Raw genomic sequence first — 25,273 nt, forward strand, 5'->3', positions numbered from 1 at the left:
CTTCCCTTTGAGTTGTCACTTAAGTTAACCACACTACACCATCTTCCCTTTGTGTTGTCACTGAAGTTAACCACACTACACCATCTTCCCTTTGAGTTGTCACTGAAGTAAACCCCACTACACTACACCTTCTTCCCATTGTGTTGTCACTGAAGTAAACCACACTACACCATCTTCCCTTTGTGTTGTCACTGAAGTTAACCACACTACACCATCTTCCCTTTGAGTTGTCACTGAAGTTAACCACACTACACCATCTTCCCTTTGAGTTGTCACTGAAGTAAACCCCACTACACTACACCTTCTTCCCATTGTGTTGTCACTGAAGTAAACCACACTACACCATCTTCCCTTTGTGTTGTGACTAAAATTAACCCCACTACACTACACCTTCTTCCCATTGTGTTGTCACTGAAGTTGACCCCACTAAACCATCTTCCCTTTGTGTTGTCACTGAAGTTATCTCCACTACACTACACCATCTTCCCTTTGTGTTGACACTGAAGTTAACCCCACTACACTACACCTTCTTCCCTTTGTGTTGTCACTGAAGTTAACCACACTACACCTTCTTCCCTTTGTGTTGTCACTGAAGTTAACCACACTACACCTTCTTCCCTTTGTGTTGTCACTGAAGTTAACCACACTACACTACACCTTCTTCCCTTTGTGTTGTCACTGAAGTTAACCACACTACACCTTCTTCCCTTTGTGTTGTCACTGAAGTTAACCACACTACACCTTCTTCCCTTTGTGTTGTCACTGAAGTTAACCACACTACACCTTCTTCCCTTTGTGTTGTCACTGAAGTTAACCACACTACACTACACCTTCTTCCCTTTGTGTTGTCACTGAAGTTAACCACACTACACCTTCTTCCCTTTGTGTTGTCACTGAAGTTAACCACACTACACCTTCTTCCCTTTGTGTTGTCACTGAAGTTAACCACACTACACCTTCTTCCCTTTGTGTTGTCACTGAAGTTAACCACACTACACCATCTTCCCTTTGAGTTTTCACTGAAGTTAACCCCACTTCACTACACCTTCTTCCCTTTGTGTTGTCACTGAAGTTAACCACACTACACCTTCTTCCCTTTGTGTTGTCACTGAAGTTAACCACACTACACCATCTTCCCTTTGAGTTTTCACTGAAGTTAACCACACTACACCATCTTCCCTTTGTGTTGTCACTGAAGTTAACCACACTACACCATCTTCCCTTTGAGTTGTCACTGAAGTAAACCCCACTACACTACACCTTCTTCCCATTGTGTTGTCACTGAAGTAAACCACACTACACCATCTTCCCTTTGTGTTGTGACTAAAATTAACCCCACTACACTACACCTTCTTCCCTTTGTGTTGTCACTGAAGTTAACCACACTACACCTTCTTCCCTTTGTGTTGTGACTAAAATTAACCCCACTACACTACACCTTTTTCCCTTTGTGTTGACACTGAAGTTAACCCCACTACACTACACCTTCTTCCATTTGTGTCGTCACTGAAGTTAACCCCACTACACTACACCTTCTTCCCTTTGTGTTGTCACTGAAGTTAACCCCACTACACTACACCTTCTTCCCTTTGTGTCGTCACTGAAGTTATCCTCACTTCATTACACATTCTTCCCTTTGCGTCGTCACTGAAGTTATCCCCACTACACTACACATTCTTCCCTTTGTGTTGTCACTGAAGTTATCCCCACTTCACTACACCTTCTTCCCTTTGTGTTGTCACTGAAGTTATCCCCACTTCACTACACATTCTTCCCTTTGCGTCGTCACTGAAGTTATCCCCACTTCACTACACCTTCTTCCCTTTGTGTTGTCACTGAAGTTATCCCCACTACACTACACCTTCTTCCCTTTGTGTTGTCACTGAAGTTATCCCCACTACACTACACCTTCTTCCCTTTGTGTTGTCACTGAAGTTATCCCCACTTCACTACACATTCTTCCCTTTGCGTCGTCACTGAAGTTATCCCCACTACACTACACATTCTTCCCTTTGTGTTGTCACTGAAGTTAACCCCACTACACTACACATTCTTCCCTTTGTGTTGTCACTGAAGTTATCCCCACTTCACTACACATTCTTCCCTTTGTGTTGTCACTGAAGTTATCCCCACTTCACTACACATTCTTCCCTTTGCGTCGTCACTGAAGTTATCCCCACTTCACTACACATTCTTCCCTTTGTGTTGTCACTGAAGTTATCCCCACTTCACTACACCTTCTTCCCTTTGTGTTGTCACTGAAGTTATCCCCACTTCACTACACATTCTTCCCTTTGTGTTGTCACTGAAGTTATCCCCACTTCACTACACCTTCTTCCCTTTGTGTTGTCACTAAAGTTATCCCCACTTCACTACACATTCTTCCCTTTGCGTCGTCACTGAAGTTAACCCCACTACACTACACCTTCTTCCCTTTGCGTCGTCACTGAAGTTAACCCCACTACACTACACCTTCTTCCCTTTGTGTTGTCACTGAAGTTATCCCCACTTCACTACACCTTCTTCCCTTTGTGTTGTCACTGAAGTTAACCCCACTACACTACACATTCTTCCCTTTGTGTTGTCACTGAAGTTATCCCCACTACACTACACATTCTTCCCTTTGTGTTGTCACTGAAGTTATCCCCACTTCACTACACATTCTTCCCTTTGCGTCGTCACTGAAGTTATCCCCACTACACTACACATTCTTCCCTTTGTGTTGTCACTGAAGTTAACCCCACTACACTACACATTCTTCCCTTTGTGTTGTCACTGAAGTTATCCCCACTTCACTACACCTTCTTCCCTTTGTGTTGTCACTGAAGTTAACCACACTACACCATCTTCCCTTTGTGTTGTCACTGAAGTTAACCACACTACACCTTCTTCCCTTTGTGTTGTCACTGAAGTTAACCCCACTACACTACACCTTCTTCCCTTTGTGTTGTCACTGAAGTTAACCCCACTACACTACACCTTCTTCCCTTTGTGTTGTCACTGAAGTTATCCCCACTTCACTACACCTTCTTCCCTTTGTGTTGTCACTGAAGTTAACCCCACTACACTACACCTTCTTCCCTTTGTGTTGTCACTGAAGTTAACCACACTACACTACACCTTCTTCCCTTTGTGTTGTCACTGAAGTTAACCACACTACACTACACCTTCTTCCCTTTGTGTTGTCACTGAAGTTAACCCCACTACACTACACCTTCTTCCCTTTGTGTTGTCACTGAAGTTATCCCCACTTCACTACACATTCTTCCCTTTGCGTCGTCACTGAAGTTATCCCCACTACACTACACATTCTTCCCTTTGTGTTGTCACTGAAGTTAACCCCACTACACTACACATTCTTCCCTTTGTGTTGTCACTGAAGTTATCCCCACTTCACTACACCTTCTTCCCTTTGTGTTGTCACTGAAGTTAACCCCACTTCACTACACCTTCTTCCCTTTGTGTTGTCACTGAAGTTATCCCCACTACACTACACCTTCTTCCCTTTGAGTTGTCACTGAAGTTAACCACACTACACCTTCTTCCCTTTGTGTTGTCACTGAAGTTAACCCCACTACACTACACATTCTTCCCTTTGTGTTGTCACTGAAGTTATCCCCACTTCACTACACCTTCTTCCCTTTGCGTCGTCACTGAAGTTATCCCCACTTCACTACACATTCTTCCCTTTGTGTTGTCACTGAAGTTATCCCCACTTCACTACACCTTCTTCCCTTTGCGTCGTCACTGAAGTTAACCCCACTACACTACACCTTCTTCCCTTTGTGTTGTCACTGAAGTTGACCCCACTACACCTTCTTCCCTTTGTGTTGTCACTGAAGTTAACCACACTACACTACACCTTCTTCCCTTTGAGTTGTCACTGAAGTTAACCCACATCATCACTTGCTACAAGGTTGAGGAGAAATGCTTTGAAGAAAGCTGATGCAGAAAATGCTGTTAAGTATCAGAGGTCAGAGGTCATACAGAAAAGGAAGAGAAACAAGAAATTAATGTTGCATTGAAAACGAGAAATCCAAAATGTATGTAAATGAAAAGACTATGGCTGTTATTCCTACCTGGAACTGTTGACTAGGGACGAGGAATATCCTGACTTTGAGAGGTTCCCATACACTCTCCGTCCATGTAGAGTATGTGCCTGACAGCCAGTCATAGCCTGAAACACAGTCATACATATCACTGCCTGCTCCATGGGCCTAGCAAATAGAGGCAACTGGCCTAAGTGGGACTAGTCTGACACGGGGCAGCAGCCTTCAAAGGGTAAGAGGCAACTGGTCTGAGTGGGACTAGTCTGACACAGGGTAGCAGCCTTCAAAAGGTAAGAGGCAACCGGCCTGAGTGGGACTAGTCTGACACAGGACAGCAGCCTTCAAACGGTAAGAGGCAACTGTCGTGGGACTAGTCTGACACAGAGCAGCAGCCTTCAAACGGTAAGAGGCAACTGGCCTGGTTGGGACTAGTCTGACACAGAGCAGCAGCCTTCAAACGGTAAGAGGCAACTGGCCTGGGACTAGTCTGACACAGGGCAGCAGCCTTCAAACAGTAAGAGGCAACCGGCCTGAGTGGGACTAGTCTGACACAGGGCAGAGGCCTTCAAACGGTAACAAGCAACTGGCCTGAGTGTGACTAGTCTGACACAGGGCAGCAGCCTTCAAACGGTAACAAGTAACTGGCCTGAGTGGGACTAGTCTGACAGGGAAGCAGCCTTCAAACGGTAAGAGGCAACTGGCCTGGGACTATTTTGACAGGGCAGCAGCCTTCAAACGGTAAGAGGCAACTGGCCTGAGTGGGACTAGTCTGACAGGGAAGCAGCCTTCAAACGGTAAGAGGCAACTGGCCTGCGTGGGACTAGTCTGACACAGCAGCAGCCTTCAAACGGTAAGAGGCAACTGGCCTGCGTGGGACTAGTCTGACACAGGGCAGCAGCCTTCAAACGGTAAGAGGCAACTGGCCTGGGTGGGACTAGTCGGACACAGGGCAGCAGCCTTCAAACAGTAGGAGGCAACCAGCCTGAGTGGGACTAGTCTGACAGGGCAGCAGCCTTCAAACGGTAAGAGGCAACTGGCCTGGGACTAGTCTGACACAGAGCAGCAGCCTTCAAACGGTAAGAGGCAACTGGCGTGGGACTAGTCTGATACAGGGCAGCAACCTTCAAACGGTAAGAGGCAACTGGCCTGAGTGGGACTAGTCTGACACAGGGCAGCGGCCTTCAAACGGTAAGAAGCAACTGGCCTGAGTGTGACTAGTCTGACACAGGGTAGCAGCCTTCAAAAGGTAAGAGGCAACCGGCCTGAGTGGGACTAGTCTGACACAGGGTAGCAGCCTTCAAAAGGTAAGAGGCAACCGGCCTGAGTGGGACTAGTCTGACAGGGCAGCAGCCTTCAAAAGGTAAGAGGCAACTGGCCTGCGTGGGACTAGTCTGACACAGGGCAGCAGCCTTCAAACGGTAAGAGGCAACCAGCCTGAGTGGGACTAGTCTGACACAGAGCAGCAGCCTTCAAACGGTAAGAGGCAACTGGCGTGGGACTAGTCTGACACAGAGCAGCAGCCTTCAAACGTTAGGAGGCAACTGGCGTGGGACTAGTCAGACAGGGCAGCGGCCTTCAAACGGAAGGAGGCAACTGGCCTGAGTGGGACTAGTCTGACACAGGGCAGCAGCCTTCAAACGGTAACAAGCAACTGGCCTGAGTGGGACTAGTCTGACAGGGAAGCAGCCTTCAAACGGTAAGAGGCAACTGGCCTGGGACTATTTTGACAGGGCAGCAGCCTTCAAACGGTAAGAGGCAACTGGCCTGAGTGGGACTAGTCTGACAGGGAAGCAGCCTTCAAACGGTAAGAGGCAACTGGCCTGCGTGGGACTAGTCTGATACAGGGCAGCAACCTTCAAACGGTAAGAGGCAATTGGCCTGAGTGCGACTAGTCAGACACAGGGCAGCAGCCTTCAAACAGTAGGAGGCAAATGGCCTGAGTGGGACTAGTCTGACAGGGAAGCAGCCTTCAAACGGTAACAAGCAACTGGCCTGCGTGGGACTAGTCTGATACAGGGCAGCAACCTTCAAAGGGTAAGAGGCAAATGGCCTGGGACTAGTCTGACACAGGGCAGCAGCCTTCAAAGGGTAACAGGCAACTGGCCTGGGACTAGTTTGACACAGAGCAGCAGCCTTCAAAGGGTAAGAGGCAAATGGCCTGGGACTAGACTGACACAGGGCAGCAGCCTTCAAAGGGTAAGAGGCAACAGGCCTGGGACTAGCCAGACACAGTGCAGCAGCCTTCAAAGGGTAAGAGGCAACAGGCCTGGGACTAGTCTGACACAGGGCAGCAGCCTTCAAAGGGTAACAGGCAACTGGCCTGGGACTAGCCAGACACAGAGCAGCAGCCTTCAAAGGGTAAGAGGCAAATGGCCTGGGACTAGTCTGACACAGGGCAGCAGCCTTCAAAGGGTAACAGGCAACTGGCCTGGGACTAGCCAGACACAGAGCAGCAGCCTTCAAAGGGTAAGAGGCAACTGGCCTGGGACTAGTCTGACACAGGGCAGCAGCCTTCAAAGGGTAACAGGCAACTGGCCTGGGACTAGCCTGACACAGGGCAGCAGCCTTCAAAGGGTAACAGGCAACTGGCCTGGGACTAGTCTGACACAGGGCAGCAGCCTTCAAAGGGTAACAGGCAACTGGCCTGGGACTAGCCAGACACAGAGCAGCAGCCTTCAAAGGGTAACAGGCAACTGGCCTGGGACTAGCCTGACACAGAGCAGCAGCCTTCAAAGGGTAACAGGCAACTGGCCTGGGACTAGCCTGACACAGTGCAGCAGCCTTCAAAGGGTAACAGGCAACTGGCCTGGGACTAGCCTGACACAGGGCAGCAGCCTTCAAAGGGTAACAGGCAAATGGCCGGGGACTAGTCTGGCACAGGGCAGCAGCCTTCAAAGGGTAACAGGCAACTGGCCTGGGACTAGTCTGACACAGGGCAGCAGCCTTCAAAGGGTAAGAGGCAACTGGCCTGGGACTAGTCTGACACAGGGCAGCGGCCTTCAAACGGTAAGAAGCAACTGGCCTGAGTGTGACTAGTCTGACACAGGGCAGCAGCCTTCAAAGGGTAACAGGCAACTGGCCTGGGACTAGCCAGACACAGAGCAGCAGCCTTCAAAGGGTAACAGGCAAATGGCCTGGGACTAGTCTGACACAGGGCAGCAGCCTTCAAAGGGTAACAGGCAACTGGCCTGGGACTAGCCAGACACAGAGCAGCAGCCTTCAAAGGGTAAGAGGCAACTGGCCTGGGACTAGTCTGACACAGGGCAGCAGCCTTCAAAGGGTAACAGGCAACTGGCCTGGGACTAGCCTGACACAGGGCAGCAGCCTTCAAAGGGTAACAGGCAACTGGCCTGGGACTAGTCTGACACAGGGCAGCAGCCTTCAAAGGGTAACAGGCAACTGGCCGGGGACTAGCCAGACACAGAGCAGCAGCCTTCAAAGGGTAACAGGCAACTGGCCTGGGACTAGCCTGACACAGAGCAGCAGCCTTCAAAGGGTAACAGGCAACTGGCCTGGGACTAGCCTGACACAGTGCAGCAGCCTTCAAAGGGTAACAGGCAACTGGCCTGGGACTAGCCTGACACAGGGCAGCAGCCTTCAAAGGGTAACAGGCAAATGGCCGGGGACTAGTCTGGCACAGGGCAGCAGCCTTCAAAGGGTAACAGGCAACTGGCCTGGGACTAGTCTGACACAGGGCAGCAGCCTTCAAAGGGTAAGAGGCAACTGGCCTGGGACTAGTCTGACACAGGGCAGCAACCTTCAAAGGGTAACAGGCAACTGGCCTGGGACTAGCCTGACACAGTGCAGCAGCCTTCAAAGGGTAACAGGCAACTGGCCTGGGACTAGCCTGACACAGGGCAGCAGCCTTCAAAGGGTAACAGGCAACTGGCCTGGGACTAGCCTGACACAGGGCAGCAGCCTTCAAAGGGTAACAGGCAACTGGCCTGGGACTAGTCTGACACAGGACAGCAGCCTTCAAAGGGTAACAGGCAACTGGCGTGGGACTAGCCTGACACAGTGCAGCAGCCTTCAAAGGGTAACAGGCAACTGGCCTGGGACTAGCCTGACACAGGGCAGCAGCCTTCAAAGGGTAACAGGCAACTGGCCTGGGACTAGTCTGACAGGGCAGCAGCCTTCAAAGGGTAACAGGCAACTGGCCTGAGACTAGCCTGACACAGGGCAGCAGCCTTCAAAGGGTAACAGGCAACTGGCCTGGGACTAGCCTGACACAGTGCAGCAGCCTTCAAAGGGTAACAGGCAACTGGCCTGGGACTAGCCTGACACAGGGCAGCAGCCTTCAAAGGGTAACAGGCAACTGGCCTGGGACTAGTCTGAGACAGGGCAGCAGCCTTCAAAGGGTAACAGGCAACTGGCCTGGGACTAGTCTGACACAGGACAGCAGCCTTCAAAGGGTAACAGGCAACTGGCGTGGGACTAGCCTGACACAGTGCAGCAGCCTTCAAAGGGTAACAGGCAACTGGCCTGGGACTAGCCTGACACAGGGCAGCAGCCTTCAAAGGGTAACAGGCAACTGGCCTGGGACTAGTCTGACAGGGCAGCAGCCTTCAAAGGGTAACAGGCAACTGGCCTGGGACTAGCCTGACACAGGGCAGCAGCCTTCAAAGGGTAACAGGCAACTGGCCTGGGACTAGCCTGACACAGTGCAGCAGCCTTCAAAGGGTAAGAGGCAACTGGCCTGGGACTAGCCTGACACAGGGCAGCAGCCTTCAAAGGGTAACAGGCAACTGGCCTGGGACTAGTCTGAGACAGGGCAGCAGCCTTCAAAGGGTAAGAGGCAACAGGCCTGGGACTAGCCTGACACAGGGCAGCAGCCTTCAAAGGGTAACAGGCAACTGGCCTGGGACTGAGGCAAGAAACAAGTAGCACTATCCAATATGTTGTAAAAACATTATGGTGGTAGACTTTGTACAGGCTCCTACTCAATTGCCGTTTTACTTACCATCAATATCAAACGCTGGAGACTTAGCTGTTGTCAACATGGTGGTAGACTTTATACAGGCTCCTACTCGAGAGTTGTCAGTTGCATTGGGTTTCAAGTTTCCTTGTATCCACAGAAACTGATGTGTCTGAAGGCAGATAAAACTTAACAGCTGAAATAATTTCCTCACAATGACAGAAATGAAAGGTTTGTTGAACATATAATATCACCAAATACCAATGTTTATATGAACAAGAAATTTATTGTACTTATACATCTATGGTATATAAGAGTGTCAACAATTTTTGTAAAAATGCTCTTTATTGGAAAACTGACTCACTAAAACTGTATCTAAAACTTGTCTATAGAAAATAGAATTTGGCAAAGTCAATCTCGACATCTCAAGGATGTCTCACCAGAATGACGTAGGGACTGACAATTCAAAGCTCCACACACACCTTATCATTGTCTGGAGCTTTACAGCTGTCTTTAGAAGTGTTGACTTTCTCCCCCAGGTACTGTGCCAGGATGTGATGGGTCAAGGTCGTCACCTGGTTAGTGTTCAAATTCACACTCACATAGAAGGGGAATGGCTTCTTGGCCTTCTCTGCAAATGAAATAGAAACTCAACTGGGCAGCCTGTGAATACCAAACCAATGCCTCCCTCTAATCAACATCCCTAAATAAACCATGTCTCGCTTCCTCACTAAACAACGTCTCCCTCTCCTGGGACTCTCCAGTTTTGGTTCACTCCAGTCTTGGTTCACTCCAGTCTTGGTTCACTCCAGTCTTGGTTCACTCCAGGCCTGGTTCACTCCAGGCCTGGTTCACTCCAGTCTTGGTTCACTCCAGTCTTGGTTCACTCCAGTCTTGGGTCACTCCAAGCTTGGTTCACTCCAGTCTTGATTAACTCCAGCCTTGATTTACTCCAGTCTTGGTTCACTCCAGTCTTGGTTCACTCCAGGCTTGGTTCACTCCAGTCTTGGTTCACTCCAGTCTTGGTTCACTCCAGTCTTGATTAACTCCAGCCTTGATTTACTCCAGTCTTGGGTCACTCCAGTCTTGGGTCACTCCAGTCTTGGTTCACTCCAGTTTTGGTTCACTCCAGTTTTGGGTCACTCCAGTCTTGGTTCACTCCAGTTTTGGGTCACTCCAGTCTTGGTTCACTCCAGTCTTGGTTCACTCCAGTCTTGATTAACTCCAGCCTTGATTTACTCCAGTCTTGGGTCACTCCAGTCTTGGTTCACTCCAGTCTTGGTTCACTCCAGTTTTGGTTCACTCCAGTCTTGGGTCACTCCAGTCTTGGTTCACTCCAGTCTTGGGTCACTCCAGTCTTGGTTCACTCCAGTTTTGGTTCACTCCAGTTTTGGGTCACTCCAGGCTTGGTTCACTCCAGTCTTGGTTCACTCCAGTCTTGGGTCACTCCAGTCTTGGTTCACTCCAGTTTTGGTTCACTCCAGTTTTGGGTCACTCCAGGCTTGGTTCACTCCAGTCTTGGGTCACTCCAGTCTTGATTTACTCTAAGCTTGGGTCACTCCAGGCTTGATTTACTCCAGTCTTGGTTCACTCCAGTCTTGGGTCATTCCAGTCTTGATTTACTCCAGTCTTGGTTCACTCCAGTCTTGGGTCACTCCAGGCTTGGTTCACTCCAGTCTTGGTTCACTCCAGTCATGGTTCACTCCAGGCTTGGTTCACTCCAGTCTTGGGTCACTCCAGTCTTGGTTCACTCAAGTCTTGGTTCACTCCAGTCTTGGGTCACTCCAGTCTTGGTTCACTCCAGTCTTGGGTCACTCCAGTCTTGGTTCACTCCAGTCTTGGGTCACTCCAGTCTTGATTTACTCCAGTCTTGGGTCACTCCAGGCTTGGTTCACTCCAGGCTTGGTTCACTCCAGTCTTGGTTCACTCCAGTCATGGTTCACTCCAGGCTTGGTTCACTCCAGTCTTGGGTCACTCCAGTCTTGGTTCACTCAAGTCTTGGTTCACTCAGTCTTGGGTCACTCCAGTCTTGGTTCACTCCAGTCTTGGGTCACTCCAGTCTTGGTTCACTCCAGGCTTGGTTCACTCCAGTCTTGGGCCACTCCAGTCTTGATTTACTCCAGTCTTGGGTCACTCCAGGCTTGGTTCACTCCAGGCTTGGTTCACTCCAGTCTTGGTTCACTCCAGTCTTGGTTCACTCCAGTCTTGATTTACTCCAGTCTTGGTTCACTCCAGTCTTGGTTCACTCCAGTCTTGGGTCACTCCAGTCTTGGTTCACTCTAGTCTTAGTTCACTCCAGTCTTGGTTCACTCCAGTCTTGGTTCACTCCAGTCTTGGGTCACTCCAGGCTTGGTTAACTCCAGTCTTGGGCCACTCCAGTCTTTGCTCACTCCAGTCTTTGCTCACTCCAGTCTTGGGTCACTCCAGTCTTGGTTCTCTTGGATCTCTGCCTTACTATGGATCTCTGCTTCACCATGGATCTCTGCTTCACCATGGATCTGTTTCACTATGGATCTGTTTCACTATGGATCTCTGCTTCACTATGGATCTCTGCTTCACCATGGATCTCTGCTTCACCATGGATCTCTGTTTCACCATGGATGGATCTCTGTTTCACCATGGATCTCTGCTTCACCATGGATCTCTGCTTCACCATGGATCTCTGCTTCACTGTGGATCTCTGTTTCACTATGGATCTCTGCTTCACTATGGATCTCTGATTCACTATGGATCTCTGCTTCACCGTGGATCTCTGCTTCACCATGGATCTCTGCTTCACCGTGGATCTCTGCTTCACCATGGATCTCTGCTTCACCATGGATCTCTGCTTCACTATGGATCTCTGCTTCACTATGGATCTCTGTTTCACTATTGATCTCTGCTTCACCATGGATCTCTGCTTCACTATGGATCTCTGTTTCACTATGGATCTCTGTTTCACTATGGATCTCTGTTTCACTATGGATCTCTGCTTCACTATGGATCTCTGCTTCACCGTGGATCTCTGCTTCACCATGGATCTCTGCTTCACCGTGGATCTCTGCTTCACCATGGATCTCTGCTTCACCATGGATCTCTGCTTCACCATGGATCTCTGCTTCACTATGGATCTCTGCTTCACTATGGATCTCTGTTTCACTATTGATCTCTGTTTCACTATGGATCTCTGTTTCACCATGGATCTCTGTTTCACTATGGATCTCTGCTTCATCATGGATCTCTGCTTCACTATGGATCTCTGCTTCACTGTTGATCTCTGCTTCACTATGGATCTCTGCTACACTTTTTCTCTTGTTACTTTGTATATATATATTTTGTGTGTTTCATGTCTTCTGTATGCGCCTTGAGCATGCCCCTTCGGTGTGTAGAGGTACGGCACCAACTAAATAGCCACATTATTACTAACACTTTTCATACCAATTATGACTAAACCATCCTGGGTGGCATCTCCAGATGCTGTCTCGAGCAGTGACAGTCAAGTACTATATCTCAACCAGTGTGGTCTAATATGTCAGTTACCATGGATACAAATACTGTTTATATGTACCTCCAGTACCATGAGAGTACGTACCCAGACTTTCGGCATCATCTGGGTCGATGCTTCTGCGGAACAGCTCACAGTGTTGGTTGTAGAGGAAGCACTGGAGGAGACTCTCCACCTGGACAGGCAAACACTCAGTCATCACTTACATTACAGCCCTCTTATTACCCTTCGAATCGGCTGCATACACAATTCAAGTTGACGACAGAAGTGTAAGTATGCGCATGCAGATTCCTTTTGGAATTACAGAAGCATTTCAAAGGTATTTCAAAGTGTATAACTTAAAACACATGATAAAATTTGAATCCACCCAATTTACTTATAATTTTGATATGTATTGTGGAAAGAACGAACCTCAATTCACCGATAAACCGGTAATACCGCGCACCTAAATGAACACGAAAACAAATGCGTCATGACACAGATTAGGAAACAGATTGGATGACAGGTAAACGGGAGATAACTCACTGTGTCCTTATTAGCCTTGAGAGTGCTGGGGGCGTCCTTGCCAGTCGAGAGTTTGTACAGGAATTGAGCAAGAGTGGTGGCTAGGTCTGTGAGAGACTGAGTCTGTGTGTCGTCCGAGGGGTCCGACTGGTTGCCGTGGTCGGACACATTAATCTTAGAGGGAAGGTCAAAGCGGCTGTTGTAGTACCTGCAATAGGAGACAGTCAGCTGGTTTCAGGCAGCTTACAGCAGTTCGGAGTTAAAGATAAACATGTCCGCATAATGGGTTTGGATAAACCAAGATGTCAAGTCATGGATGTTTACCACAAACATGTAGCTGACAGATCAAAGATTGTCATTGGGGCAAAACAAACTGTAGCCAGTGGATCTTTCAACAATCCACTGTCATAACTACTATTGAGAGTAGCTAACCATCCAGGTCATGTCTGCTGCAGGTCAACCCTCCAGGTCATGTCTGCTGCAGGTCAAGTCTGCTGCATGTCAACCTTCCAGGTCATGTCTGCTGCAGGTCAAGTCTGCTGCATGTCAACCTTCCAGGTCATGTCTGCTGCATGTCAACCCTCCAGGCCATGTCTGCTGCAGGTCAAGTCTGCTGCATGTCAACCTTCCAGGTCATGTCTGCTGCAGGTCAACCTTCCAGGGCATGTCTGCTGCAGGTCAACCCTCCAGGCCATGTCTGCTGCAGGTCATGTCTGCTGCATGTCAACCTTCCAGGTCATGTCTGCTGCAGGTCAACCCTCCAGGTCATGTCTGCTGCAGGTCAACCTTTCAGGGCATGTCTGCTGCAGGTCAACCCTCCAGGTCATATATGGGCAATGAAACATCTATCCTTGTGCCACAATGCAAGGACTTACTGATGACATGCATGAGACTTACTTGTTGGTGAACTGCTTCTCATGATCAGTGAGGACGATGGCAGGAATGTTTGCCTTCATCAGGAACCTCTGGACCGAGGCTGGGGGGAGCGGCGTATCCTCCGTCACATTGGCAAGGTCAACATCCAGCCTGGACCCGATGGACTTGAGGGACTGGATCATGTCAGACAGCTGCGTGAGGAGAAACAAGACACAACATGTCCAAGGGAATGTAGACACCGAGGATTGATGGAACACTTGTACATGGTAGATATCACCATAACTGAAAAAGGATTACTTGACTAGAAAAAATGTAATATCACCATTAATACTCAAGATGCAAAGACCTTGCATTGACCACTTTAGTGAATCCCAGGAGCATGGATATGGTGCTGAAGGAACCAGCTCTGCAAAGCAAATTCCAGGACCACATGACTCCGCCACCCAAGGCTCCTGCTGGACTGAAAAAAAACCTACCTTGTATGTCGACACATGGCCCTGCAGCATGACACAGTCAGGACTTTAGTATCCTCACTTGCCCCTTTTACCTGAGTGGGATCCTTCAGCATGACACAGGCAGGACTTCAGTATCCTCACTTGCCCCTTTTACCTGAGTGGGATCCTGCAGCATGACACAGGTAGGACTTCAGTATCCTCACTTGCCCCTTTTACCTGAGTGGGATCCTGCAGCATGACACAGTCACGACTTTAGTATCCTCACTTGCCCCTTTTACCTGAGTGGGATCCTGCAGCATGACACAGGCAGGACTTCAGTATCCTCACTTGCCCCTTTTACCTGAGTGGGATCCTGCAGCATGACACAGGCAGGACTTCAGTATCCTCACTTGCCCCTTTTACCTGAGTGGGATCCTGTAGCTTGGGTCTAGTGATGGGGTCGGTGTGTATCCAAAGCTTGCCCTGATCTCGCAGCCCCACCTGGCTGACCTCCACGAAGCTGTGAATGTCGTCAAGTCGGATCTCCTGGAGACTCACGACCTTCTCACTGATCTCCTGGGGGAACTGGGTAGAGTTGGAGTCCATGTCATAAACCATACGACTTGAGCCGATGTAGTCAAATGACTCCTGAAACACAACCCCAGCTTTGTACATGTGCCAACACAACGGGGGTAAATAACTACTGCATTGTACATGTGCCCACACAACGGAGGGTAAATATCCACAGCATTGTACATGTGCCCACACAACGGGGGGTAAATAACCGCAGCATTGTACATGTGCCCACACAAGGGGGGGTAAATAACCGCAGCATTGTACATGTGCTAACACAACGGAGGGTAAATCACCTCCGGGTTTGTACATGTACCCACACAACGGAGGGTAAATAACCCTAGCATTGTACATTTGCCCACACAACGGAGGGTAAATAACCCCAGCATTGTACATTTGCCCACGCAACGGAGGGTAAATGACTTCTGCATTGTACATGTGCCCACGCAACGGAGGGTAAATAACTACTGCATTGTACATTTGCCCACACAATGGAGGGGAAATAACCCCAGCATTGTACATGTGCCCACACAACGGGGGGTAAATAACCACAGCATTGTACATGTGCCAACACAACGGGGGGTAAATAACTACTGCATTGTACATGTGCTCACACAAAGGGGGGTAAATAACCCCAGCATTGTACATGTGCCCACACAACAGGGGGTAAATAACTACTGCATAGTACATGTGTCCAAACAATGGAGGGTAAATAACCACAGCATTGTACATGTGCCCACACAACGGAGGGTAAATAACCACAGAATTGTACATGTGCCCACACAACGGAGGGTAAATAACCCCAGCATTGTACATGTGCCCACACAACGGAGGGTAAATAACTAATGCATTGTACATGTGCCCACACAACGGAGGGTAAATAACCACAGCAGTGTACATGTGCCCACGCAACGGAGGGTAAATAACTAATGCATTGTACATGTGCCCACACAACGGAGGGTAAATAACCACAGCAGTGTACATGTGCCCACGCAACGGAGGGTAAATAACTACTGCATTGTACATGTGCCAACACAACGGAGGGTAAATAACCACAGCAGTGTACATGTGCCCACACAACGGAGGATAAATAACTAATGCATTGTACATGTGCCCACACAACAGGGGGTAAATAACCACAGCACTGTACATGTGCCCACACAACAGGGGGTAAATAACCACAGCATTGTACATGTACATTGTTTCCTGAGGCTAGGTCATTTGTTGTTTCCAGCTTTTTGTCCTTGTTAGAAGTAGAATCTAAATACACTCATAAAACTAACTTCAAACTAAACTCGATCTGAACTGATGAGGGAAGTATGACTGACCCCTTGGAACAAGGTGAACATGATGTCCTTGGCAGTGGGCATGTCCTGGATCTCCTGTCTGGTTGCACCCAGAGCTTCAGCCACAGCCAGGACCGTCACAATGCCCGTCACCGTGGAGTCCGAGGCTGGGTACTCGTTGTGAAACATGGCCAGAGAGTCCATCTGTAAGACATCAAATACTTGTCTCAGACATGTCATAACAGTGTCTCATACTGTACATAACACTGTCTCACACTGTATATAACACTGTATCACACTGTATATAACACTGTCTCACTGTCCATAACACTGTCTCATAGTGAACATAACGCTGTCTCATACTGTACATAACACTGTCTCACACTGTATATAACACTGTCTCACTGTCCAAAACACTGTCTCACACTGTACATAACACTGTCTCACACTGTACATAACACTGTCTCATACTGTACATAACACTGTCTCACACTGTATATAACACTGTCTCACACTGTCCATAACACTGTCTCGCTGTCCAAAATACTGTCTCACACTGTACATAACACTGTCTCACTGTCCATAACACTGTCTCATAGTGAACATAACACTGTCTCACACTGTACATAACACTGTCTCACACTGTATATAACACTGTCTCACTGTCCATAACACTGTCTCATAGTGAACATAACACTGTCTCGCACTGTACATAACACTGTCTCACACTGTATATAACACTGTCTCATACTGTATATAACACTGTCTCATACTGTACATAATACTCTCACACTGTCCATAACACTGTCTCACACTGTACACTGTCCATAACACTGTACATAGCACTGTCTCACACTGTTCATAACACTGTCTCATAGTGAACATAACACTGTGTGTTGTTTGAAACCTCCTAAATAAGGGCAATGGACATTAGCTTCTGTGCCCTGTGTTGAGCAGGTACCTTGGTGGCGAACACTATCACGGACTTGTTCAGCCTCTGTTCTGTAGAGTTGACAGTCTTCATGGTGGCGACAATGTTCTTGTCTCCGAGAGGGTCGCAGTATCGGACGGGGTTACTCAGATTGGTGATTCTGTTCGTCCTTCTGGTACAGGTCACGGAGTCCTTGGCCGCGTCCATCCTGTCGTTCAGCTGGACGGCACACAGCGGGTAGTTGCGCGGCGTGCCATTTATGGGCCGGTTGAATCTCTCATAGCACTGCCAATATAATTCACCAGTTTACCAACATAGCTTTCCTGAAGCCAAATAACAAGTCTAGTGTGTATTACTATCACAATCACTAATATCCACAATGACTAATCAATTGATATCATTTTCAAAAGGGAGACAGAATGAATTTTTCTGCCAACTGATGACCTAATTCCTGGACATGATTCAGGCTGCCGAGTGTGAGGATGCCTGTACAGTCAGACTAAAAGTGGATAATTATTATCTTTATTTTCTATTTGATAAGGAAATATTGCCCATATACCTAATCCGTAACGGACATGCTATGAATGTGAAGATGGTTATGGCTACTTCCCACTTAGAGCATTCAAATCAGTCCCTGCTGTAATCTCCGATTCCATGGTCACAGAATATTTTGCAGAAATGCCTCCTGGGTGCAGAAATGTATCTTTCTTGCAGAAAATAACATTTTGCACAGAATTTGTAAAATACACTGCAGAAGTTTAACATGTGAGTCAAAATGTGGTTTTAAACATGTACACAGATATTTAGTTTGTTTTGAAGTGAAGTTGACTTTTGTATTGTTGCTTACAGAAAGTGCATCTAGTGATCTCCAGATTTACTGTCATAAGCTATTCTAGCCATGGTGAGCATATCTTTACACACCTACCACAGCTCAAACAGATGCACAACTACGAAAACTAACCTAAAAGAATTGTCTGCAGAATTTACAAAAGTTGATCGCAGAATTTTTATTTTTGACCGCAAAATACAGCGGGGAGTGTCAACTAGTCCACTGACCGTGCTGATGAGCTTGGTGACATCGTCCTCGTTAGGCAGGGAGAACATGGGGATGCTGTAGTCCTTGAACATCATGCCAATGTCAGTCCCCCCTACGTTCCACTGCTGCTTCCTGCAGTTGCTGTAGTCCTTGTCCTTGTGGTACATGCCTGATAGGAAACATTGTCATGGTGATCAGATACATCGTCATGGTGATCAGATACATCGTCATGGTGAACAGATACATCGTCATGATGATCAGATACATCGTCATGGTGATCACATACATCGTCATGGTGAACAGATACATCATCATGGTGATCAGATACATCATCATGGTGAACAGATACATCGTCATGGTGAACAGATACATTGTCATGGTGAACAGATACATCGTCATAGTAAACAGATACATCGTCATGGTGATCAGATACATTGTCATGGTGATCAGATACATCGTCATGGTGAACACAGATAGATTGTCAAGGTGAACACAGATACAGATCATGTTCAGAAATGCTGTTGGTATAGGAGTACATGAAGTGTGTCCCACCAACAGTGATAAATCATCTTCTAGAGTGCCCTTGCGCCATGTGTCTCAAACAACATCACCGTGGTAATGACTGAGTCAGTTGGGTGGAGTCCAACACCACCTGTATTTTAGTCATCTTATGGAGGAAACCCTGAGCTAAGCAGGTCTTTCGAAATGGGAGCTGACAACCAAAGAAACATGATCAGAGAAATTTTGGGGAATCAAACAAACGTTCCTCGGATTCTGACTCCAAAATGCGTACTGCTACATGACCTTCCAGCTCACACACAATAATGACTTGAAAGGAACTGATCTGCAATCATTGTTTCTGGAGAACCAGTATGATGTCCTCTCCTATGCCAGTTACTCACCATATGCATCATTCGGACATGACTTGTCCGCGGAGAACTGGCCAGGAAATGGGGTCAAGGTCTGGTTCTCCAGCACGTTGATGACCAGTATCCCATTGACTCGCTGCGAGGCCACCAGTATGTCCAGGTAAGAGCTGCAACAAGACATCTCACCCCCTTACACATGGTACAACACGACATCTCACCCACTTACACATGGTGCAACACGACATCTCACCCACTTACACATGGTGCAACATCTCACCTACTTACACATGGTGCAACATGACATCTCACCCACTTACACATGGTGCAACATGACGTCTCACCCACTTACACATGGTGCAACACGACATCTCACCCACTTACACATGGTGCAACACGACATCTCACCCACTTACACATGGTGCAACATGACATCTCACCCACTTACACATGGTGCAACACGACATCTCAACCACTTACAAATGCTGCAACATGACATCTCACCCACTTACACATGGTGAAACATCTCATCCACTTACGCATGGTGCAACATCTCACCCACTTACACATGGTGCAACATCTCACCCACTTACACATGGTGCAACATGACATCTCACCCACTTACACATGTTGCAATACAACATCTCACCCACTTACACATGGTGCAACACGACATCTCACCCACTTACACATGGTGCAACACGACATCTCACCCACTTACACATGGTGCAACACGACATCTCACCCACTTATACATGGTGCAATACGACATCTCAACCACTTACACATGTTGCAACAGGACATCTCACCCACTTCCACATGGTGCAATATGACGTCTCACCCACTTACACATGTTGCAACAGGACATCTCACCCACTTCCACATGGTGCAATATGACGTCTCACCCACTTACACATGTTGCAACATGACATCTCACCCACTTACACATGGTGCAACACGACGTCTCACCCACTTACAAATGCTGCAACACCTCACCCACTTACACATGGTGCAACACGACATCTCACCCACTTACACATGGTGCAACATCTCACCCACTTACAACACCTCCTAAAGGGCAAGAAAAGTGAAAAACATGATTCAAACCTGTCTTGACATCAGTGGCGCATTTTTTCATTTGGCTGACGATTGTCAAAATGTATCACCTTGAGAGTCCGGGTATTGTGCTAGTCATATAAGATCTGACCAAGATCATTTCATTTTTCAACATCTGTTTTACTCTATTTACATTTTTCAAATTTGAATCTATGTCAAGCCTTTGTGATTAAGCATGCTCTAAATATTTAAATAGCAAAACTTCTATGTTCAGTCTACTTGCCCTTTATAGCCATGAGAAGCTTTATCTAGTGTAAACGACATCTGAAAGCAGTTGGCGTGAGGACTACTGCATACCTGTTAAACTCGAGAGAGTTCATCAAGACGACGTAGGGAGGGTTGGGGCCATCCTTCAGTATCCAGCTGTAGTCGTCCTGTGTCTCCAGGTAGTGCAGGACGCCCACATTGCCCTCGGAGGAGGCTGTAACAGTGGGCAGGGACACTTCACAGTTCAAGGGCGAGTCAAGTCGGTCATAGTTGGAATAGGTTCTACGAAAATTGCTTTGAGATATGGTGTGACACAGTGTGGACACATTATCGAATAAAGCTTAACACGCCAGCCTTCGAAATGAACTCTGAAATAGTGCTGATGACAATGCTGGTAGACCTCATTGACTAGTAGCATTAGAGGGCTATGCTGATGAACCAGTTCTCAGTGATTCTTTTTCTCAACAAATTGGAACTGAAAAGATGGACAGAACTTGTAAACATGGTAAATATTATATTCTTGTTAAAGCAGGTGAAGTAAGGTTTACACAAGTCCTCTGAGCTCGTCTCCTAACCCATATAAATAAACATAAGACTAAGGGAATGCAGTATTACCGGTATATCGGTAATTGAGGTTCATTCTTTCCATGATACGTACCACAATATCCCTTTTAATGCTCGGTATTTCGGGTGATTTCAAGAAGCAATTTTTTCCTGTGTTTAATCTTGTACACTTGCCAAATACCTCTGACATGTTTCCATAACTCCAAAATGCAAGGACATGAAGATTACCTCCCTTATATGCATTTGCATCATTTCGTTTTGTTTGTTGTTTAATGCCGCACTCTGCAATATTCCAGCTATATGACGGCGGTCTGTAAATAATCAAGTGATTGACATCATGAGCATCAATCATGAAATTGGGACAAGATGACATGCATCAACCAAGTCAGCTAGACCACCCGATCCCATTAGTCGCCTCTTACAACAAGCATAGTCACCATTTACGGCAAGCATGGGTTGGTGAAGACCTATTCTACTCCTGATGTTCACGGGTCACATCATTTCGTACACTTACATCAACAACACCTGTGGCACATGGTTCTCCGGCTCCACATGCTGTCATCAAAGCACAATGGAGAGGTAGCTTTATAGTCACTTGGATGTAGAAAGACATATTGTCATGCACCCCACTCTCACAGTAAGATAGCTATATAATTACGCAAAACAATAAGATAACACAGTGAAAGGCTTGCATTGCCCAGTCTGCTCTGATTTCAGAATCAGTCTGTTTATTTACAAACGAGAAAAGTCCAGTCACGTGATAGGAGGATTAGTCCATTGTAATGCCATGTCATCACTGTCCAGGAGGGTGCTTCTGTGCCTACTTATTGAGTGAGTAAACATGGTGTACATGCCTCTTGTTTGGTTCAATCTATTAACTTCAATTCATCATGTTCATACACTGATGTTTCAAATTGCTCCCGAGTTCAATATTTCGAGTTATACAATATATTTTGATACATATCGCAGCACGGCCTTGTGCATCATAAAATATTTCGATACACTTTAAACCTCCAACACACATCCCTAATTTGATTTGAATGAACAGCCAGAAATGTGGGTTCAATTCACCTGCCATTTTACATTTGTATCTAAGACACTTATCATGCTGAAACAAAATGAGTAAAATCTGAACATTTTTTACATTTGTATACTTTACCCTGCATGTGATATCATTCAGGGTCTCAAGTAACCTTATAACTAATTCTACCTGGGTTCTAGGGTTGTCATGATACCCCTAACTTAAACATCCTCTGAGAATGTATAGCAGAGATACAAAGCCTGAAGGCTTGGAGTAATCAGTGGGGTAAAATAGTGTATTTTCATGTGTAATGTAATGTTCAGAGTACCATGGCATGATGCTGGTTTTTGCTTTGATGTTTGTGAGAGGCCCATATGTACATGAAGCATGGGTGCACATGCATTGATGGTAGTAATGTAGGGCGATAAAGCTCAAAATAAGCAAAACAAAACTGCTTGTCTTTGTATGGCCAAATATGACTAAACCTCGAAATTGAATATCATTAAAAATGTGAAAAAAGGACATCAACATTGCAAATATAAACATGTGGTCAATGTTCCACACATTCAAAAAATTCATCATGTGACAATATTAACTCTATTGCAGAAAGGCAATGTGGTGTGGTGTACACAGGGTTTGACTTGTCACTTAACTGATGGCAGTGGACTTAACTGATGGCTGTGGACTTAACTGATGGCTGTGAACTTAACTGATGGCTGTGGCTAGCCAAATTTATGAAAGGCTTGTTCAAACATAAAATAGATGGCCTGTCTGGCTAGTCAAAATTTCACCCCTTCTCCCTGAATGTATAATTTTTTTATTTGGTCACTGCTCGTGAATCAAGTCATATCTTGCAAAAATATTTAGGGGGGTGAAGTCGTGTGAATGGTTAACTCAACACCATCTCGGTAGATGGCCAATCCTGTAGTGTTTCGTACAACATCTTTATTTGTTCATAAAATCGCCACGAAATGGGGCAAATGGAAGTCAAGATATAATCTCAGAGAGCAGGAAATGACGTTTTAGAGGTGAGGAGTTCTAAAATTTTCGGAGCCCCCTGGGCATGCTGAGTAACTCAGTTGAGGCCTCCAACATTTAGTTTTTTGCCAGTTAACTTTTGAAAGTAGCAAGGCCAGCTGGCTTCATTCGAATCTGTTGTTAAATCTGCCCCTGTGTAGATGCAATCTCTCCCTGCAGAATGCTTCACATGATCAGTGCATTAACAATTTGCTCTTCATGATATTTTATACATTTAAATAATTTGTGAAAAAATGTCAAAGTCATAATTTGGGGATGATAAGCATAATGGCGTAATTTTAGGCCAAAAAACGTAATTATTAAGTCAAGAGCGTAATGGTTGGCATCTCTGTCTATACACATTACCATACTTGTGTCACGATACAATATGTAAAACAATACTTAATTCACAGATTTTTTGTGTGAAATTCTCCATGTTCCATGAGGCCCGAGACTATCAACTATTTTGTGTTTAAAACTCATCATGTCCCATGACACTTTATGGTGTTATGTTCCAAGACAGGTGGTGAGGTAACCAGTTACTACAAAGCTTCATAAATGTTACTTTTTGAAACTTACATTGATACAGAATTAAAAAAAGAATTGATACACGGACAGGTGTATTGTGTTGTAGGTGTATACGATGTACTCAAACACTACCTAATGACAGAACCATGGCATTCCCACAGCATACGTACATGTACACCCAATCTGGTGGGTGGCGTTCAGAGACCGGAAACAAGCATTTTGAGTCTGAAGGTCAATATAAATCTTCTCCTTTGTTCTCTTTGCATCTGAAACAAAACTCAAGTATTATGTACAATGGTGTATGTCCAACTAGTCTTCAGCAAAAACAGAGAAGGATAAGGAACCTTAAAAAGTGTTTTACATGTTCGTTACCTGTGATGCTAATCACAAGGTAGGAGAGCACTCATTATGTGTTAAAGCTTCTGCAGTCCCATGGAAAAGTGTTGGCTTACTGCCAGTTTCTCAGGCTCAGTAACTCGTTAGCCTTCAGTCTTCATTGTATCTTCAATCTGACAAAGCAGGTACGATCCTACACTACCCCAATGGTTGGAATATTGGAATCTGGAAAAGTGTGCCCTGTAAAGTGCAGTACTCCCTATATGTCTTATAGCAGTCTTTAATGGGGAGTTGCGTCCCTTGGGCACGCCAGAAACCTATGATTGTGGGTTCAAATCCCGGTTCGGCCCAATTATGTTTCTAGGTCTGTGACCATCATACCCGTGCTCGTGGGTTTCACCGAAGTGGTAAACGTCTGAGACCTGAAACACTTCGGGCTTTCCTCCCACATTAAGCTGACATGCCGCGATATAACTGGAATAATGTTAAAAGCGGCGTTAAACCCAACTCACTCACTCACTTTAATGGGGAGTTCTGCACTTTATGGGGTGCAGTAAATGGATATCAATTAGCACCACACAGAGGATCAAGCTCATGTTGCCGTTTGAAGCTGAGCTGTGATAATGAGTTGGTGTAATAAGTTAAGACTTATCGGGGGGCCACAGGTGCTTGAACAAAAATTAGTGCTTGTTAGCAAGTGATCAGCAGCCGATTGTTTACCTCGATGTGCATGCCCAGTAGCCAGATTCCTTTGTGAAACTGGATAAAAAAAATACCTCAAAAGGACACCAATCCTTATGATCGGAAAGAAGATCCAATTTTAGAGTTGGGGGTAATCTACACTAACCCTAAGGATCGAAATGGCAAGCGAGATCAGTGACTAGTCTAGTCAGTAGTCGCGTGACTGTCGTCTGTCGCATGATCTGGACCGATCTTGTCTTCATGATTTCGAGGTTTGTTTATTAATTAGATCTCAAGTTTTGAATCTAAACCTTCAAATAAATGGACCGCTAAATGGACAATATATTCTACTGCATATCCATACTGAAATTTCTACACCTATTCACTGACGTTATTTCCTAGGCCATGCCCATAAACTGAGTCATGGATACTTTTGTCTAATCAATAAAACAAAATGCGCTTTTGAAAGAGCGGTTGGGCTTAAGGAAGTCACATCTTATTCGAATACATGTCTTAACGATCAAGCATTTTTTCCGATGAATTACATACCTGTGTAACTCGGTAATAGCGCCAACACCAAAATATATTCAACAGAAAGTATTATCCACTTCCTTGCCAAGTTCGCCATGATTCTGTACTTCCGGCTTTCTTCAGGGGAAGTAACTCTATTTGCCAGCGATAGAAAGTGTGATAATCAGAACGTGAGACAAATTTGGAAAGAGTTCGAATCCGAAATAAAATGTGATTATGGTCAAACCTTTTCTCTTCTAAGTCCAGTTCAAATATTTAAAATAAAGCCGAACTTGTCAAGAAACGCTACTAAAATTGACCTAGTTAGACGTTTATATG

General features: G+C 46.3%; 1 protein-coding gene across 1 annotated transcript in view; it reads right to left on the reverse strand.

Moving 5' to 3' along the window:
* LOC139458333 (nicastrin-like) overlaps window positions 1–25,063 on the reverse strand; it is a 34,374-nt gene extending 9,311 nt beyond the window's left edge. Inside the window, exons 1-14 of the mRNA XM_071239722.1 lie at window positions 24,974–25,063; window positions 23,578–23,673; window positions 20,368–20,491; window positions 18,991–19,124; window positions 18,109–18,257; window positions 17,083–17,337; window positions 16,164–16,325; window positions 14,686–14,910; window positions 13,850–14,019; window positions 12,974–13,160; window positions 12,536–12,623; window positions 9,447–9,595; window positions 9,010–9,136; window positions 4,080–4,177 (exon numbers count right to left, since the gene is read on the reverse strand). Coding sequence (XP_071095823.1) covers window positions 4,080–4,177; window positions 9,010–9,136; window positions 9,447–9,595; window positions 12,536–12,623; window positions 12,974–13,160; window positions 13,850–14,019; window positions 14,686–14,910; window positions 16,164–16,325; window positions 17,083–17,337; window positions 18,109–18,257; window positions 18,991–19,124; window positions 20,368–20,491; window positions 23,578–23,673; window positions 24,974–25,052 — 2,043 coding nt within the window. The 5' untranslated portion in view covers window positions 25,053–25,063. The remainder of the gene's footprint in view (window positions 1–4,079; window positions 4,178–9,009; window positions 9,137–9,446; window positions 9,596–12,535; window positions 12,624–12,973; window positions 13,161–13,849; window positions 14,020–14,685; window positions 14,911–16,163; window positions 16,326–17,082; window positions 17,338–18,108; window positions 18,258–18,990; window positions 19,125–20,367; window positions 20,492–23,577; window positions 23,674–24,973) is intronic.
* Between the last annotated feature and the right edge of the window lie 210 nt (window positions 25,064–25,273).

Source organism: Haliotis cracherodii, unplaced genomic scaffold, assembly GCF_022045235.1.
Source record: "Haliotis cracherodii isolate W230 unplaced genomic scaffold, xgHalCrac1.p SCAF_12, whole genome shotgun sequence".
NCBI lineage: Eukaryota > Metazoa > Mollusca > Gastropoda > Lepetellida > Haliotidae > Haliotis > Haliotis cracherodii.